Source organism: Xiphophorus maculatus, chromosome 15 (assembly GCF_002775205.1).
Source record: "Xiphophorus maculatus strain JP 163 A chromosome 15, X_maculatus-5.0-male, whole genome shotgun sequence".
Lineage (NCBI taxonomy): Eukaryota > Metazoa > Chordata > Actinopteri > Cyprinodontiformes > Poeciliidae > Xiphophorus > Xiphophorus maculatus.
The window spans coordinates 8,232,951-8,253,041 of record NC_036457.1 but is presented as its reverse complement, the minus strand read 5'-3'; the positions used below and the strand labels follow the sequence as shown (position 1 = coordinate 8,253,041).

The window sequence follows — 20,091 nt, the reverse complement described above, 5'->3', positions numbered from 1 at the left end:
TTTCCTCCCAATATTTGGCTTCATTAATTTTTCCATCAACTCTAATGGTTTCCTGTCTTTGCTAACACAGCATAATGCTGCCACCACCATCAATATTAGTTGGTAAATATTTTTTCCCCTACAATTCACAACTATGTGTAACATTATGTGAGTCTATGCAGAATCCTACTAAAATACAGCAGTTTTGTCTTGCTATGTGACATTTTGAAAAAGGCAATGAAGGACTATGAATGGTTTTGCAATGGGACTGTACTTGTTTTTAGACTGACAGGATGGACCTTTAGTGGGAGAATAATTGATAGAGAAAGGGAGAAGAGTTTCACAGGTAGTAATTTTGGCTACATAATTAGAAATGTCTGAATAGTCTTGTCATAAATAACAGGGAAAACTGGCTTGGTAAACAAGTTGTTGTGAAGTTTCATGATGAGATATAGATTTATAGCAGTGGCATAACCAGCCCAACCTCTCAGCATGGATCCTACTGCAGGCATGTGGAGAATTTGTTGTGTTTTCTACAGATACACATATTCTATTTTAAATAGTTTTTAATTATCCCTTTATATTGTTATGAAAGGCTGTACTGCTATGAGTTTTAGAAATAATTTGAATATTTTGATTGCGTCTGCTAAGTGATGTTGGGTTAAAAATAAAATCTAACTCAAAAGATAATTGAATTCCTCTGTTGTTGTTTTAGAGGAAAACATTCTCCTGGAATCTGATCAAAACCTCATTTATTCTGTCGATTACATTTGATAATTTTTTTTTGTGTTTTTGCTCTATTGTGCATTTTTCACATGCTTTAAATTATGTATTTTTCAGATTGAACTTCTGAGCTGCGAATACCCGCTTGAATAAGAAACACAGGTGTTCTGTGTTTCCTGTAGACATGTTTCTTATTGAAATTAGAAGCAGCCAATCACAAGGCAGCTGACTGAGGACGAACCAATGAAGAAGCTTTTCAAGCTTTTGAACATTAGAGTTAATTGGAGTTGCACCATTGCATGTATGACACCTCAAATTCACTGCACCATTGTGACACTGTTAGAAAATATAAAGAAATCAGTCAGAAGCAAATTGTTGACAAAACTATTTTTAGAAAAGTGTGGATACCCAAACAATTATATGGTCACCCGCTTCGGATGTTATCATATATGGTTTAGAAGCTAGTTCCCCTAATTACAAAGAAACTGTTTTAAATTTAATGAGAGTAAAAAATATCTCTAAAACAAAACCTGATAGGTATTTTGTTTACCTAAATACAAAGAAAGAATCACAGACAACGTTTATGAGTTTTCAACCAAGCTTCTGCAGAAGGAGAAAACATAGCAAACCATTTCCTCAAGGTGTTTACCATGCGTTCTGACTCCCTGCAGCAGAGCCTGTCTTTTTATTAAGCAGGAGAAAGAAGGGAGTCAAGAGTGAAATGTGGGAGAGTGACAAATCAAAGAATGGCTATTCTGAAACAAGGAAGAACTACATTCTACACACAAGCAGTTTAAGGAGTATCCCAAGATAAGAAGCAGCTGCACCTTCAAGGTTTAGGGAAAAAACAAGTTTTGTCTTTCACACGGTTTAACAAATTCCTCCTCTCTGGGGTGTGAATACTAAACCTTTAAATGAAAAACAAACTGGTAACTACTTATGTAAGAATGATAACAAAACATAGTTATTCTAACAAAACCGTTTTTCTTTCATCACCCTTCAAGCAATAGAAATATCTTTTGTAATCCAAAATATCTAGTCTCATTTAAAGTCAGACAGTAAAAGAAAAAGTTATTTGTCTTTTTAAGCACATAAAGCTCATGTAAATGTTTCAAGCATTTATTTCTTTTGAAAATGATGGATGATTAGAATTTTAGAATAATTTGGATACATTATACTGAAAAATGTATTCAAAACCACAGCAGATTTGCTGCAAAACAAAGTACTAAGACATTATGTGAAACCACAAATCAGAAGAAAATGGGCTCCATGAATTGCACCTAAACAAATCAACCTCAACTTTTTTCACTATTCGTCTAATAAAGCAAAGTAAATGATGACTGCAATCTTCTAAGTCTCATTTTTCCAGAGAATCTCACACCAGCCTTTCATTTAACCTTTCAAATCATAGCTTAAAATAATTGGCTGTTATCACCAAGCCAACAGGTGACCTTTAACTGGAATCCACATTTTATGTAACCACACACAAATTGCTTCAGAAAATGCAGAAGTCCTCCTTGTGCTTGGCCTAGAAAACATCTACATGCATAAATAATCATGGTATAAACATATATCCCCTTTCATGGCTACCATAAAGAGTTTAATTTAATTAGGAAATACCTACCAATCAAAGGAAATTTACTCTACTGCTGACAGAAGCTTGGCAGATCTTTGTTTCTGCTGGCTGAAGTCCACTTCTGCAGAGTGGATGTTTTGAACCGAGTAGGTTTAACTCATGCATCGCATTAATCACTGCACGCAGTGAACTCTGCTGTTTGCGTGACAAGTCGGTTTCTCCCTTTTTCTTAAATTTCTCCATCATCCCTCAACATAAAAAATAACATACTCCTTACATCCTGTGCTCTAAAAGCCCCCCCACCCGCCCTGCATCAGATGAATCAGGATGTTTTGTCGGATGCTGCTTCTGGCACCCTCCCCCCCCCTCCTACGCCTCTTTGGCTCTTCCTATGTCTAAGGGAAGTCCTGGGTTGTGGTCCAATCATTGAAGTTTTTATTAAGATGCAGAGATAGCTCTGCAGGTTGATTGCTCAATGGAGCCGCTTGAGGAAAGGGTGTGGCGAAGCCCCTCAATTAGACGTCATTTAAAGAAGACCAAGATAGTAAAGCAATTACAGCATCAATGCAGGAAGGCTGTGTTTAAAGCCAGCCGCACAGGTTTTCCTTCCTATGTATATTATTACAGAATTTTATTTCAAGTAGGAGACATATATCTAGTAATTAGTCTGTTTTTCTCTTTTAGAGCATAAATTATTTTCAACATTATGTCCTGGCTATTTGTCCTGGCATTTTCAGATAAAAAAAATAGTATCTGTGTCTTGAAGATTTCAAGTAGAGCAGAAGAAATTCTAGGATAAAAAATGTATAGAGCTAGGTCATTCTGGCTTGGGATCAGAAGCCCCTCATCTTATCTTCATAATTGAGGAAAGCAACCATTTATCTCAGCATGTGAGCAAACAAAGCAGTCCCACGGCACTTCAAAGCAACCAAACCTCCTCCCTCTGCCGCCACTTCTCTGTGCAGCTGCTCTGCTACATATGCTTCCTAAAATAGACAGTTTACAAACTCCAAGCCTTGAAAAGGTTTGGGGACTCTTAATCATACATTTATTTTTTACAATTAAACAACAGGAAAATCATCAAAGAAGTCCAGAAATACAAACAAAAATCTACATTTCAAATAAGAATAGATACATTATTAGAGATCCATGCATTTTGTCATTTGCAGCCTCTATGACACAGTTACCTCAACAAAAATCAGTCACTTATACATGGGGGTGAAATTATAAATGGTTTCCCCTTTGCATTTTAGGGCTTTGGTAGGATTAAAATCTTTCAAGAGGTGAAAGAAAAAAAAGAAAAAATTATTTTAATCTTTAGAGATTTTTGATTACTTGTACATGACTTTTAAAATTGAGGGAAAGAGAAAATTAAATTGCACTTTGAAAATGGGTCATTAAGCTTGAATGGTGAAAGGACAGGAAGAACATCATGATATTTTTTGAGTCTTTGAAGTGAATCTGAATTGTTTTGCACTGTGTTGTTGTTGCAGGTCAACACCTGCGTGATATTTAATTTAAGAAATTATATTGTGCATGTATCTCATAATAAATATGACAAAAACAAAGAAGAGGAAATGTATATTTAAAGAATAATTTGATGAATTTTCAGAAAACAACTGGACAAATAAAATGGGTTATCATCTCAAGGTTTGCCATAGTAATTACATTTCTATGTAAATCCATCCAGAGTGATCTCATGTTGCAACTCCCACCAAAAGAATGTTGACTGCAAATTAAGACTGCAAATATATATATATATATATATATATTCGTAAACGCTCTCCATATATATATGGAGAGCGTTTACGAAAATAGAAAACTGACCATTCGGACAAGAAAGCTACTTTTCTTCTCATCTGAATGTTCTGCAAAGAGCAGGATATGGATCCCATTGTTGCCATGGCACATATGTGACACCATATATGGAAGAATTTGACCGCACTTAAGCATCAGAAAAACGGATATCAGCATAAACATGATGAGAGCTTGTGATTGTTGTTGACTGAAAGCGTCCAGCTTGCTGATTAAGCAGCATGTATGGCTTCTCTCTGAGTGAGCTTATCAGGGTGCAACTGTTCCCTTCAGCCCCAGCCACAGGAAACAACGGGTGTGGTGGGAGAGCAGCGCGGAGAAAGACAGAAGAAGCATCAACGCCTGATCATCCTGCCTCTCAACCATCACAATATATATACTTACGAATAAAATTTCACTCAACAGTTGTTGCTTTACAGATGCTTTCTTCAGCACATACACTATTAGTACTATTTAGAACTCAATCTAGATTACTGAAGATATTATTTAACATGCAGCATTTTTCAGGAGAGCTGCTTGAAACCCCCTCAAAAGGTAGATTGTGGATTTACAGTTTTCACTCGAAAATATCTGGATTATGTCTGCATCACCAACGCCTGTTTCTAATCAGCAACATGCATATCTCTATAAGGAGCTATGCTTATAGAGTTCAGACAATGAGAAGTCTGATGAAAGAAAGAATCCAGCAAACCCCAAGAGGAGTGTTGGGTTTTTACCAGCGGTAGAGAAGGGTTTTCAAATCGTGAAGTACCAGTGGGGTAGTTTTGGTACAGCATAGGGTGTTCACATTGCCACAGAATACATATAATGGTAACAGCAAGTACTTAAGTCAAGTCAAGTTTATTTATGTATTATATTTTAGCAATAAGGCAGGTCAAAGTTTTTTACACCATAAACCATCATACAGTCACCAATTATGTTACATTTGGTCAAATCCTATAATAAAAATCAACAAGCAAATACACATCAGATATTCAATGTCCCAGTTAATCCAAGTTAACTCTAAACAGGTGGGGGCTTAGCCTTCATTTAAAGGAATTCAGTGTTTCAGGTGTTTTGCAGTTTTCTGTAAGTTTGTTCCAGATTTGCGGTGCATAGAAGCTGAATGCAGTTCTGGTTCTGGGGATGATGCAGAGTAGACCAGAACCAGAAGACCTGACACAACAACAGCAGATCTTTAATGTATTTTGGCTCTAAGTTGTTCAGTGATTTATAAACTAACAACAGTATTTAAAAGTCTATTTTGTGAGCTACAGAGAGCCAGAGTAAGGACTTTAAAATTGAAATGTGGTTCCTATTAAAACCAGGATGGACTCTATATCCTGGTTTTAATAAAAACATGAGTCTGAACTGCCTGATTGACACACAGGCATTTTACAGGGTACCTACAAGATATGTTTGCTGGTACCTACAACATACTTATCAAATCAAAATCAAATCAAATTTTATTTGTATAGCACATTTCAGCAGCAAGGCATTTCAAAGTGCTTTACATAATATCAAACAAAGAAACACAATGCAACATAGAGTCAACAATCAAAGCATGACATTAAGTCAAGTTCCGTCATTAAGTACTTATGGTACTTATTTAAAGGGTAAACACTGTACAGAAATAATGGGCTGCATGACGTTCCACACTTAATTGCATTGTTGTGAAAAAAGCTTTGATTGTTAACTTATTTACATTCTTTGACAGACTTTTATGTCAGAATACATTCTGTTATAAGCAGCAACTTGTTGTTAATAGCTTTGTCTGAAGCAGATCTAAATCTAAGCCTAAATCAGAAATAAGCATTTATTATTTCTAACATTATAAAAACTGACTGGATTATCAATTCTATAGAGGCATTGTGATTCCTAATATGTGGTTTCTAGAAATACCACATATTTAAAATGTACAAAGTGCTTTACAAAAGGAGGATTATAGGTTAGGCTGGATGAATGCTCACAAAACAATAATATTCATAGGTATGTTTGCATTAGCAATGGAGACTCTGGTCCAGCAAATGTTGCATAACGGCATGTGGGAATCTAAGACAAAAGGAACACTTTGAGCCTGATGGCTTGTTTATTCCCCTCAAATATGTGCTTTACGACAAGGTAGTGAATGAGGGGAGATAAATTGTCTAATGGCTTTTCTGGAATGTGAACTTCACAGAGAGGCCAGATTAGACTGATTTTGGCTGATAAAAATCTTCTTTGGTGTAGCCATTAATGTGTGAAGTTGGTCTCAATCTGCAAGCCTCAGAGAGCATTTTTTTTTCTGAGAAAACATGACTTTTTCTCAGAAAGAAAATCATGTTTCTGCTTTGATCTAACCGCCAACTTATTCCTAGAAAACACAAAAAATTACAGAAAACAAGGAGCTGCAGCTGGTTCCATCTACTCACAATGACTGAGACAAAAAAGGGAAATAAAGTCAGAAAAGTCAGGCAAAAAAATAATATTTTAGCTGAGCAGAATTTTAAACTTGTGTACAATATCTGGCAAAAGTATTTTCTCAAACCACTGTGTTTTGTAATCATTAATTCAGTGAATTATATTGGGATTTTATGTGGCAAAGTGGCTCATAATTGTGAAGCACGATGCTTCTATCTCTATATTTCACTGAAGGTGATATGCACTGTTACTTTTATGTCACACAACGCTTTGTCTGTGTAGGTAAAATAGGTTGAGCATACATTTAGAAACAGCTAATTATGATTTCTGAGTGGTCAGTATGACTGGAAGAGTGCCATATCAATTCAGTTTATTTATCAGACGTTACTTCTAGGATTGATCACATCCATTTATTCACATTTAGTGCCCAGGATAAATTCAGGTTTGAGGAACGGAGAGAATCACAGTTGCATATTGGGGGTGGGGCTTTCAGCTGGCAGCTTAAAGAGTTTGTTCACTTCTTGCATCATAACTCACAGGTGGAGACTTTTTGCTCCTTGCATAAGTGTGACACTGAATGTAAACCAAAGTCGGAGGATTCAAGGTCCAACACATTCAGTGAGTTTTCAAATAAAGAATCAAATTTCCACAGAGTGTTACATGGGTGTTTACACTATTGGTAAAAACTGAAATGTGAAACATTATCATGTCAGAACCTGCAGCTACACAGCAGCTACAGCTATTTTTCTGTATATTGGCAGATGTTTGCAGTACATCAGTGAAGAAATAACACTTTAACCTACTCAATACTTAAACACACTTAACATGATCAAAAACTGCTGACTGTGACATAACAAAACCTGTGAAACTTAATAACATATCAGGGAGGAAACACATAGTTATTTTTAGCAAACAGCATTAAACAATAGACCAGAAAATAAGCTGTTTTGACAATAATTTTGAGTGGATATAATGAGTTATTTTGAAGTTCTAACAAAAACTTTTAAGTTCACTTTATAATCGCTAAAAGATTTTGCATCCTGGCTGAATACAAATGAACCAATCTTGTATTTATTGGTTCATTTTGAATTTTTTTCATTTTGTACTTTTTAGCACCTTGTCACATCAAAACCACAAACCCCGTACAATGGCATATTAAGCCTATTCTATCTGGGGGAAGAAATGAGGAGTAAATTTCAGAGTAATTTCAATCTCTGAAATATTTTAGATTAATCTCAGAAATTTTCTGGAAAAAAAACTTGAACATTTCTGAGTTTGAAAAGTCAAAAAATTGCTAGGAAAACTCAAAAAATTTGAGATTCATCACAGAAATTTTCTAGAAAAAGCCTTTCTGAGTTTCAAAAGTTGAGATTATTTTATTTTTCACTTGCAAATTTTTTACTTTTGAAACTCAGAAATGTTCTACTTTTTTCTAGAAAATTACTGAGATTAATCTAGAATATGTCGAGTTTTTTTTTTGAGAAAATGTACTCCTTTTTTTATCTACAATGGCCCTAATACTCCATTGCACAAACCTCACAGTATTTAAAGAGCAATAATAATTTTCAACTCTTGCCACAGATTCTCAATTGAACATAAGTTTATTCTGGAAATAAATGCATGCCACACTTTGCAGATTTGTATGTGCAAAACCATTTAAATCGTCTGGGGAAGGTAAATTGTTTTGCTTTAGATATAATTTCCATCTCAGCAGAGAGATTATGACTTACTTGTTACAGTTAGGCAATAAGCTTGTTTTCATGGCGGATCAAACACGACTCTGCATCAAAACCTCAAGTGTAAACAGGTGTGAGCAACAGCCTGAAAACCAAGACAATATGAATCTTGCAGCATTCAGATAAGTGCTGTGAAATTAGACGAGTTGCGCTTTTATTACTACTGAACAGAATGTAAAAACCAACCAGGCGCAGATCAAAACATCAGCAAAGGAAAACCCTGAACCGTATATTTGAGTGAAGAGCTTCTCACTTGTCTTAAAAAATTAAACTTTCACTTGAGCTCCATTCATTATAAAAAGCATCTCAGTGACCCAGAAAATCTGTACAAATTATTTCTTTGTACTTTGATGTAATAATGAGTGAGAGAAAGTAGATTACTCTCAACAGAGCTGCAAAGGTTTCAATATCTCTCAACATTTGAAAGTAATTTCCCTAAAGGCTTTGGGAAAAAAATCCCTCTTCTCAGCTCCAAGGCAAACAGAAATGTTTTGCTGGCTGTGATTATAGTAACTCAGCTCATTTGTAAAGCTCCCAGCCTTTATCAAAGAGCTCTTGACCAAGGAAATTTAAATCAGAATCTCAAGTCAGATCAGAGTTGAAGTGAAAAATGTAAACCGCATCTGCAGATCAGCTCAAAGAATCAAGGGAATTAGTTGAACAAGATGCATTCAGATTGTTTAATAGCTAAAATCCAGTCAAACAGAAAAGCAAAGTAAAAATCCACACTGTAAAAAAAGAATATCCCATAAAATGAAGGCAACACATTGCAACCAATATTACCAATTAGATTTTACAGTGTATGGATTTAAATTAAAGTTAATTAATTAGTATATTCATTAGAAAAATTAAATATAAACAAATTAAGTTGTGGAAAATAGAATACTTTAATTTGATATAAATTAATCATAAAAATCTATTTAATTCAAATGATAAAGGACTGATGTAAATTAGTCAGACAACAATGTACCTAAACAAAATTGTTTCGTTTTTTTTTTTTTTTTTTTGCAAGAAAACAGTTTTATTTTAGATTTGAACCAATAAATAAAATATTTTATTAGAGTTTGGTTAAACTGTCTTTTAAATAAAAAAAAAAAAAGACCTTCAGCGTAAAAGTAAAGCTGATTTCTACCAAATAATGACAATTAAATAAAAATAAGTACCAACAAATAAGTGACTGCATAAATTTTCACCTCCTTTTAAAGTGACTGACCTAATTCAACAGAGCCAGCCAGTTGTTCCCTCACAATGAGAGGAAGAGAGATCACCAGAGTGTAGTGAGTGTCTCTAGTGATTATAGTATAAAGACATCTGTGTCTGGAAGGTCCATTCACTGGTTCATCAGTATTCCTGGCTACCATTAGAGGTAGAAGACAAAAAACACTCCGAGCAAATCAGAGCAAACATTACTGAAACGTATAAGTCAGGGAATGGATACAAAAAAAGATCTCCGGTGGATTTCAGTTAAATCCATCATCAAGAAATGAAAGGAAAATGGCACATTTGTCTAAATCAGGCCCAGAGGAGCCACCCTGAAGATCACTCTTTGTGTTTGATGTCAAGCTAACGTGAATTCATGTCAAATTTAAAATTGTGCACCTAAGTTTTTAAAAAGGTTTAATGATTAATGTGACCATCTGACATCAAGTTTACATGCTTGAGATGAATTAGTCAGCACTATTCTTGGTTGAAATCAATTAGCAGCTGAATCTAATCAGATTTAGAGTAAATGTGAAGCCTCTTGCTTTTTATCTTTTTCCTGTACCAGAGTTTGCTGGACTCTGAAAGGATCTTTCTCTTTTATAGTTTTTAAAAAGTTTTCCTGTAGTAAATTAGAATGTTTGTGCATAATTTTTTATGTGATCATGTTGTCATTGTCATTATTTATAGAAGACGAGAAAACAAAGGGGAAATAACTACAATTGAACGTTCACATAAAAAAATAGGTCTGTATGGCACCCCTTATTAACAAATAGTTCATAGATATGTTATTAAACAATATGTAAACACTATAAATAATGTATAGATGTTTGTCATACATTACTTAAGTGCAAGAAAGACACAAAACTGATCATTTTTTTTGTAAAATAGTGTGCAGAATCTTTTCACTTATATATTCCATTTGGAGTTGCTCAATTAAATATTTCACACTAAGTTACAAGTTTGTAAGAACAATAAGGATTTGTAAACATAATTATTTAATATGCAATGTTGTATTTTATCATTCCAGCATAGTTTTGATTCTTTCTTAGCCTTAATTAATGCACATTAAACTCTTATTAATGATTTCTAAAGTGCTTACAGATTAATTGATGACATATGTGCATGTTATTTATAAGTGACTTGTAAGTTGGGCTTTACTGTAAAATGGTACCAAAAAATAAAACCAAGTATACATTAAGTCCTCAAAATTATGCTCTATAAACACAAGCAAAAACATAGTAAACTTTCTGGTTTCACCCCAGTAAGAAACGGATTTGGTAGGACTACTTTTGTAAGGCACTTTCAACACAGTTATGTTTGTAATTTAAATTTGTCGTCGTGCTGCATTTGATAGTTCTCTCCATTTGAAAGCTGTGAAAAAATCAAAACGAAATATGTGTGGTTTTAAGAAATGTTGTTGAAAGAAGACTTGACAGCTATCACTGCTTGATGGTTGGGTGTTAGTATGTTTGTTTTTTGTTTAGCCGTCCCCACGGTCCACAGAGGAAACCCACCCCCTGTGAGTAAAGTGAACAGGGTGTAGGGAAGTGTGGGGGGTGTTTACTGAGGAGACTTCAGTCTGCTGCCCTGTCATTGGTCACAAAAAAACCCTGGACCAGTTTAAAAGCAAGCGTCGCTTTCTTCCCCCCTTTTTAGACGGCACAACCCCTAAACACCAGAACAGATAGGGAGGGACTGACACTCAAAGCTACTGAAAGATAACAAGAGTTGGCTACAGGATGCCTGCATACTCCACCAACATGAGGCTGAAGTTCCCCATCCTGGCCTTGATTTTGGAGATTATCACCATCATCTTGTTTGCTGTGTTTGTGGTCTATGATGATGGGAAGGGTCATCATGATGGTCACCATGATGCTAATACCACTGAAGAAGAATCACCTCTGCAGCTGTATCCTAGTAAGTGATGCAGAGAGATGCTTTAACTCTAACTAAAGCTTACACTGCAGGTGCTGCAGCTTTTTAATTAACCAAAGAAGCCGAGAAAATATCCCAACACCTATGCTGTTTTTCTGACATGAGGTGAAATGTGGGAGGTAGTTGTTATTTAAGCAAAACTTTTTTTAAAGATAGGAGTTGTGTGATCCTAAAAACAGGAGGCTGCTTCTTTTCACAGGAATGTCTTTCCTGAGATGCTTTAACCTTGACTCCTGGCAAACAGACATAGAAGTGTTTCAAAGTTGTTTCTGGAGCAGGTTGGTGAACTGAGATAAAAAAAAAAAGATGCATGAGGTTGCTTTTCTCTCCAACAGTCAGGACAGATGCAGCTGAGAAGTGGAGAGGATCCTGCAGGAGAAAGTGTGATCTGTAGCAGAAAGGAGGTTACATGTGATTTGCATTACTGTGTCAAACGGGTAATTACAGGCAGTCATAAGGTGGTCGGAGCAACAAATCAGCTTCTGGTGCTTGTAAAAACTTTATTCCCAATTGCTGCTTTTAGTGCTTTTTAAGAAGTTCCAAGTTCCTCTTTGCGTTTGAACTACTTATCTGCATGAACATACACATAACTTACAGCTACAAGGTACTGTTCAGTCTGTTGATGACTGGGTGGGGCAGGTGTGCGTCTCAGAGATTAGCTCAGTCTACAGTATATAGAAATATTTCGCGATTTAGCTTCATCATGAAAAATTATTCATTATTTCTTTCCATCTCTATCTTAATAGGCAGACTCCATGTAAATATTATGTTTCAAGGCTGACTTTGCTCTTTGTTTTTTCTTCTTCAGAATTAAATCTATGAACTTACAAATGTAATGTAATATGGAAATTCATTTTAATGTTTTGGGATTTTCTCCAAGCATGGCTCAGAAAAATGCTGAGAAATCAGTAATTCTACCTGAGAAGTTGATGCAAACATAATTTCTGCAGTGAGACTTAAAAGAATCAAGACTTGTGGTTCTCTGCAAAAAAAGAAAAAACATTTATATGCAATATTTGTTTTAACTGCAAAATATCCAACACTTTGTAACAAATGACTGAATCCAATACCACTTTCCTGAAATTATGCAGCTTGCCAAATTTAAATGAGAAATTAAAATGAAAGAACAATCAATTTTGAGTGGCTTGCATCACTCTCCCTCACTCAGCTCTGTGATGCTCCTCAGGGGGATTCTCTCCTGTATTGCTCGCCCACACAGCGTTACCTAACTTCTTGGCACGTTGCCACTCTCAGTGGTTGCTCACCATCTTTATTTTACAGGCATCCTCAAAGTACTATTCACTGCACTGCAATACCATTCTTTGGGGCACATTAAAATTTGGATTAAGACTTTCACACTCAATAATTCCATCAAAACTAAAGTGAGGAGCCATATTACTATTTTTGTGAAATTTGAAAGCAAGTTTAAACATTTGGGGAAATCTCTTTTTTATCCCTGGACACTTCAGCTTGGACAAAAGAGAAACAACTGGATGAAAAATGTCTTAAAAGATAATCCACTCATATAGCCAAATATAACAAGAAGCACTGTAAATGTTGGTCAAATCCAAACAATTGATATGATTTCAGTTGTAGTTAGTAGGGATTATTTCAAGTTTAAATTTCATAGTTAAGATTAAAAGTATTTAAAAGGAAAGTGTATGCCCACATAATATCTATTTCTGTCTAGATGTTATTAAAAACTCATTGGAACTTTTCAAATTAACAAATTAAACCTAAGTTATAACATTTTTGGAATCAGAGGTGAGGAATGTGGGTCTTTGTGGACATTACAAAACAAAAAACACAGTGCAAAGATTATGATATAGCATCTAACCTTAACTGTTATGTCTAGAATGCATTTGATTTTATAAATTATCTATAGATTTGAAAACTAAAACTTGTAGCTCCACCATTTTCAAAACTATTGTTCCTGAAACTTCCTTTGGAAAGGTTCAGGAACAATACGTAATACCTAAAACAATACCTCAGGAACAATATTGAGAAGCAATAATAAAGTTAAACTGATGCTACATAATTTCAAAATGTTGGTGTAAATACCAGTGGAAAACAATCAACTAAGAAAAGTGTGTAAATTCTTATTGTACTCGGTACTTGCCTTGTAGAAAGAAATAATGAAAGTTTGGAAACTCTCGTGTTTTATAGTCCTGAGATTAAATGCATAAATTAGAGAAGAATAAAGATTCTTTTAATGTAGTGACTGCTTTCTATGCAGAAGCCAAAACAACTATAATACCTATTCAGTAGGTTTGCTCATTAATTGATGCATTTCTGCTCCATAATATTCTTGAATCCTGAATAAGTCAAAGGAATGCTGAAGAACCAAGTGGGTTATTTTACCTTTGAGTACAAACCTTTATATCTTTGAACAGTATTGATTATATAAGGTAAAAAATAACTTAAATCTACAAACTGGTTCCCAACTGATAAACTTGTTATTCTATTTTTTTATTCAGTACATGCAATACTTTAGACATTATCAATTAAATATTATGCAATCATGGTAAACAACCATCATAGTAATTATGTATAAAAAAAAACATTCCTAAACATTTAAAAGAATTTAACAGGCTATAAACAGGAAATTAATTCATTCATTCTGGATCAGATGTTGGGTTTGGAAAGCCTCTCCAAGAATTTAGATTTTTTTGAAATTAGAAGTTTTTTCCCCAATTTCAGAATCCAACATGGCTGCCTCACATAAACAGTGCTAATTACCTTCATAATGAGACACATTGCACAGCTCATTGAATCAGTTGCAGGCCCACTACTGTACACAATTTAGTGCAGTTTTAGATTGTGAAAATTTAGGAAGTAAATAAGTAAATTCTTATCATCATATAATTGTGGTTATTGCAATTTTTTGTTTTGTGATCAGGGTGATTTTGGTTGTTGCTGTTTTCTTTGTCAACATATTATAGCACATTATGTCTTTACCATATTTAATAACTTATTGTAGCCTCTTTATGTTGCCTGCTACCCATAAGTGAAAACAAACTTTCAACTCTTAAATAATGAAAACATAGCAAAATTAGCCTTGGGATTTAGTGGGCCAAACCGAGATTAATAGTGGCTCCTATATGTCCTTGCCTAAGAAAACCTTTAGAAACCTTCCTGGTTAAATGGAGTCCCCAAAGGGTGGAATTTGTTTTCACATCTTTATTGCATGTAGGAAAGTCTACCAACATGTTTCTCAAGTCACTAAAGAGCTCTTCTAATGCTGCATACAGCATTTCTCTCTAGACTACATATCAACATAGTTTACAGAAGCTATTTGTCTAGAGCAAAGGAAATGAAGCCTATTGTCTCTCAGCCCACATATCTCCTCCTTGACGTGTTTCCCACATGCGAAGCTCATCATGTCAAGTTTAAAGGCTGTGTGGAAACAGGAGACTGATTTCCTGCCTGATGATGATGAGGATGATAAGTTTTAAAGGACGCACCCAGTTTTATGTAAATCCTCCCTGAAAATACAAGAAGTTACATCTTCGTCTCTGCTGCAGAGCGTGCCACATGACAAAAGCACTGCTGTTTTTGTAATTTAAAGCATCTCTTCATGCTTCAGGAGTATATTAGGATCATATGCACTTCATCAGAGGTACCACAGACTAAGAGACCAAGCAGGAACAGGATGGGCTTTTCCCAGAACACTATTCATGGTGGGATTAATTTGGTTTCAAAGCAAACAGGTCACAACAATGTTACCTCTGTTGAGAAACATGACTCCTGTTAAGTTCACTAACTTTCCAATAAGTCATTCAAACCAAAAAGTACAACGAACCATGACAACATGATTAAAACTGAGAGCAGCATTTTTACCTTGAACTTCTTCATTTGATTTGATCGTGTCCTCGTTTAGCATCAGAACAAGTGACCGCTGCTTATTATATCGCACTGCAGTGTTTCAGGATGTCCACGTCATGATCTTCATCGGCTTCGGGTTCCTGATGACGTTCCTCAAGAAATACGGGTTCAGCAGCGTGGGCATCAACCTGGTGCTGGCCGCCTTCGGTCTCCAGTGGGGTCTCCTCATGCAGGGACTGTGGCACATGGATAACGGCAAGATTAAAATGAACATCTTCAAGTACGTCTCTGAAACGGCTGAACCTGTGCTGCTGAAATCACAAAAATATAATAGTTTAAAATTAATGTTTGGCTTGCATCAGCACTCACAACCCTTGATTTTTCTTGTATTTTTTCATGTTACAATTCTTTTGACTGGGATTTTATATGAAGAACCAATGACAAAGTGGAAATAAAATGATGCAGTGTTTTCAATAAAAAGTCTAAAGTCCTTTACTTTGATGCCCGTAAACAAAATCAAGTGCAATCGACTACCTTCATGAGTTAGCTAATCATTAGAAGAGATATAATCTTAACATAAATGCAGCTGTGCTTTTGTAGTAAACAAACAGTTTTCCAATGACCAGGCAACACAGCCAACAGGTAAAACCTCATCAAATGTTAAGTTGACAAAATGTGTAAAACAAAAACAGAATCAAGGGGTAAATAATTTTAGTAATAATCACTGGATTATTTTTCTCATTTTGCTGCAGAATGATAAATGCAGACTTCAGCACAGCTACAGTCCTGATCTCCTTTGGTGCTGTTCTGGGTAAAACCAGCCCAGTGCAGCTCCTCATCATGACCATCCTGGAGATCACCATCTTCTCCATCAATGAGCATCTGGTGGCTAACATTCTTAAGGTGAGTTTATAACAGTTTATGCTAAGGATTATAAGCCCAATTCTGGCATTTTCACCTGAAAAATACTGTGAAACATCTCATTTTACAGGCTAACGACGTTGGAGCGTCAATGATCATACACGCTTTTGGTGCTTACTTTGGTTTGGCAGTGGCTCGGGTTCTTTACCGACCCGGTTTGAGGAACGGACATGAAAATGATGGATCTGTTTATCATTCTGACCTGTTTGCAATGATCGGTATGTGAAAATGACTGTCAGTGATTTTTTTAATGCAAGGGAGCATAGATTACTCTCAGATATTGAACCTCAAACTGAAAATTTCAGTGAAATAAACATGATGGTATATTTATTTCAGGAGTTATGCATTTGTCTGGGCAGCTTTTCACAAATCTTTACGTTCTTTTTCAAATCAGTCTCTGTTTTTTGCTGATTTCAACTATATAATAAAAATACCTGCAGATATATGAAGCTGGATCCCTCACATTTGGACACATTCTGATTAAATACATATAAGCACAACACTTGTATATAATAAAACTAAGAAACTAGAATGTTGTGATTTGTATTAGAACATGTGCAGTCCTTCTCCACGTGCGCTGCTCCTGCCACCAAGTGGACACAAATAGCAGTGCATCTTATAAATTTGGGTTTGTTTCACCAGCTTAGTTGAACAAACTTGTTCTGCAGGAACCGTGTTCCTGTGGATGTTCTGGCCCAGCTTCAACTCAGCCATCGCTGAGCCAGGCGTCACTCAGCTCACTGCAGTGATCAACACCTATGTCTCCCTGGCCGCCTGTGTGCTCTCTGCGTACGCCATCTCCAGCCTGGTTGAACACAAAGGGAAACTGGACATGGTCAGGCCCCTCACGTTCATCTAAAATAGTTAACTGAAGTATAATTTAGACTTGTACTCATTTATATGCCTTTACAATAACACAGGTCCACATACAGAATGCCACTCTGGCTGGTGGTGTTGCAGTGGGAACTTGTGCCGACATGAATATCCAACCATTTGGAGCGATGCTGATTGGATTAGTGGCTGGCATCATTTCCACCCTGGGCTTCAAACTCCTCTCTGTAAGTCGAAAATGAGCAATTTGAAAGTAAATATAGCCATAGTAAGGAGTGCTTCAAGTCCTAAATGTGTCACCATCACATCAGACTAGAACAGCATCCTCATTGTTCCAGAAGAGGGTCCAGTCTATATGCCCACTTCTCACATCTTTCACCTGTTTTTGTGAACCAGAACCTTTTTCCAGCTGAGTCTCAGACCCACTATGAACAACTCAGCTGTTCTAAATGATGTGGCATTAAGATACCAACAGAACCAAATCAGCTATAAAATTAGAACCAGAAGTTTCCAAACTAGAAACAGTCTTTTCCATGACTACACCTTTAGATCCTGACAAACCAACATGATCACTAACATGGGACAGTCTTGGTTAAGTTCAACCTGTTTGCTCGAAAGTAATACTTCCCATAGTGTTGTCTTCAAAATACTTTAGGGTGCACAGCTGAAATACTTGCCCAGTTCCTTATAATTTTGACTGAATTCAAGACTGTCGACTCTTTTAATTGCCTTTTATTCCTGTTCAATCCAAAAGTTCAATAATCGGTTAGATTTATTTTATCAAGACTGATTCTGAGGAACCAGGAAAGTTCCTACAAGCATAAAAACGAAGAATGGATAGAAAACTTTTTTTGGATGCTGACATTTCTTCTATAATATGTCTATATTTGGGGTTTGCTTTTGTATACCTGAAAAGATGGAAATAAAAAAAAATTAATTGACAAAAAAAAGACAAGTGACTTAACAGAATTTAGGCACAATACATTATGCCCCCAAGTCAAAACCCAGGTGTATAAGTACTATAAGGTCTCATGAGATTTCATTCAAAGTCAGAAAAAAGAAATTCCCTGAATAGTATAGTTTTACATTTTGCGTTATACAACTTTCTGTCCAGTAGTAAATATTTGTGGTAAACATATTTAAGAGATAATTTTATCATTAAAATGTTACTATTTTAAAACAGAGACTATTTTGTCTTTTCCTTGACTTTGCAGCCGATCCTGGCATCCAACCTGGGCATCCAGGACACGTGTGGAGTCCACAATCTGCACGGCATGCCTGGCATCCTTGGAGGACTGGCTGGCATTGTTGCTGTGGCTTTGGGAAAGGCAAATCAAGGGTAAATATTCCATATACAGTAATTGAAATTATGCACTTACAACAAATGTGTTGCTTTGAAATAATGTTACTCTCACTTTAAATGTCAGCTCTGCAGACATGCAAGCTGCTGCCCTGGCTTCGTCTCTCGGATTCGCTCTGATTGGAGGTGCTATAACTGGTGAGTAGGGATAAAACTGAAACAATGATTGGTTTATGATTGTGGACTAGCAGCAATAACGTTTAACCAAACGTTTAATTTTCTTCTTCCAGGGTTGATAATGAAGCTACCATTCTGGGGACAGCCTCCAGATCAGAACTGCTTTGATGACTCTCTTTACTGGGAGGTTAGGATCCTCGTACCGCTGTACTTTAACCATTGCTTGTATCATGGATTTATTATTCTGCAGTGTTTTGTGATGCTACGTTGTGTTTTTTACAGGTTCCCATTGAGGAGGAGGAGAATGAAGGAAGTATGGCTGCTGGAGAAAACTCGAAGAACAAAACAGAAGCCTGAATAGAATCATTTCATCCCTTTATATAAAAAAGCAGACACAGAGGGGTTTTTTTCCCAAGCTCTGGTTGTCAAACATATTACTATGATCTGAAAAACACCATTTATCAGCACATTACTATCCTTTTTACATGTTTTGTGCACAAAGACATCTGTACAAAGGCTACTACATTTGAAACTATTATCTAAAACATGACACATGGCAGATTCAAAATAGGAATGAGTTATTTTTTTTCAAGCAAGAAAACATATGTTCCAAATTATGGGAAGCAAGAAATTACATTTTTCACTAAAGAGTTTAAAAAAATGTTTAATAACTATTATAGCAATCAAAGCAGGCGACTTCTTTCCTTCACTGCTGTAATATCTGATAAGCTTTGATAATGTTATTTTTGTATTTTATGGATGCCTCATGTATTTTTCTTGGTATATCTGCTGAAACTTACGTTGAAAATAGGAGGCCTTTGATCAGCTGCTTCGCCTTACCTCACTGGAGCCCGGTCCTTGTGCGAGGAGTCAGAGTCCGTCAGCTCAGCTCTGACGCGGGCTGGGATGGTCGCTTCATCTTCTGATAACTAGTGAACCTTTATACAGTATATCTTATATCCTACCAATTTCCAAGCATTTCCAGTATTTCCAAGGACTCTTGTACAAATAAGCACAAATGTATGTTACAAACTATACTGGGTGTTTTTTCTGTTCAGAGTAGAAGTATTTTTGAATGTACATACAATTTATATATGGAACGACATGGTCAGTTTTATCAAAGCTAACAATGGCAACTGGTACTGAGATTTTCTATTCATCTTTTCAAGATTATTAATCATGTTTAAGGTTTTATTTTCAGCTCGTTTTACTCATCTCTGTGTCTGTTTTTTTTGTTTCTAGTCACTGAGTCTTAAAAAACTACAACTGCAACAAACCTCATGTGTTATTCATAGTATAAAAACTTCTCCTTATGTTTGAAGACGCATGACGCCAAAGTCCTTTTTATTTCTTTCTACTTCAAAATGCTACTCTGATAGCTTGATGAAACTGACTACGAATAGGATTTATCTGACATTTACAGCTTTTTTAATGATCTCTCGTGCCTCAAACCACTGATACTTCAAGATGTTTTGCTTCTTACTTTTATACTTTGGGCATTTGCTCCTACTTGTAAAATATACTAATACAATATTAAAAATGTTTTCTACAATACTGCTGTTGATGTGCTGGTTTCTTTTATACATCTCTAAGATTGGAATAAAAATGTAAAAATTTCTCATTTTCTTCATTTACTAAAGAATGAACTCTAGCATAGTATGTGGCAAAAAAGTTCCTTAGAAAAACAAGAA

At 35.7% G+C, this 20,091-nt stretch overlaps 1 protein-coding gene across 1 annotated transcript; it reads left to right on the top strand.

Annotated features, from left to right (window-relative positions):
* Positions 1 to 11,051: 11,051 nt before the first annotated feature.
* Positions 11,052 to 19,954, top strand: rhag (Rh associated glycoprotein). Its single transcript, XM_005803127.2, has 10 exons — positions 11,052 to 11,328; positions 15,268 to 15,451; positions 15,924 to 16,074; positions 16,163 to 16,310; positions 16,761 to 16,927; positions 17,013 to 17,150; positions 18,138 to 18,262; positions 18,351 to 18,421; positions 18,514 to 18,587; positions 18,683 to 19,954. The coding sequence occupies exons 1-10, from the start codon at positions 11,151 to 11,153 to the stop codon at positions 18,755 to 18,757; spliced, it is 1,311 nt and encodes a 436-aa protein (XP_005803184.1). The 5' UTR covers positions 11,052 to 11,150; the 3' UTR covers positions 18,758 to 19,954.
* The last annotated feature ends 137 nt before the right edge of the window (positions 19,955 to 20,091 follow it).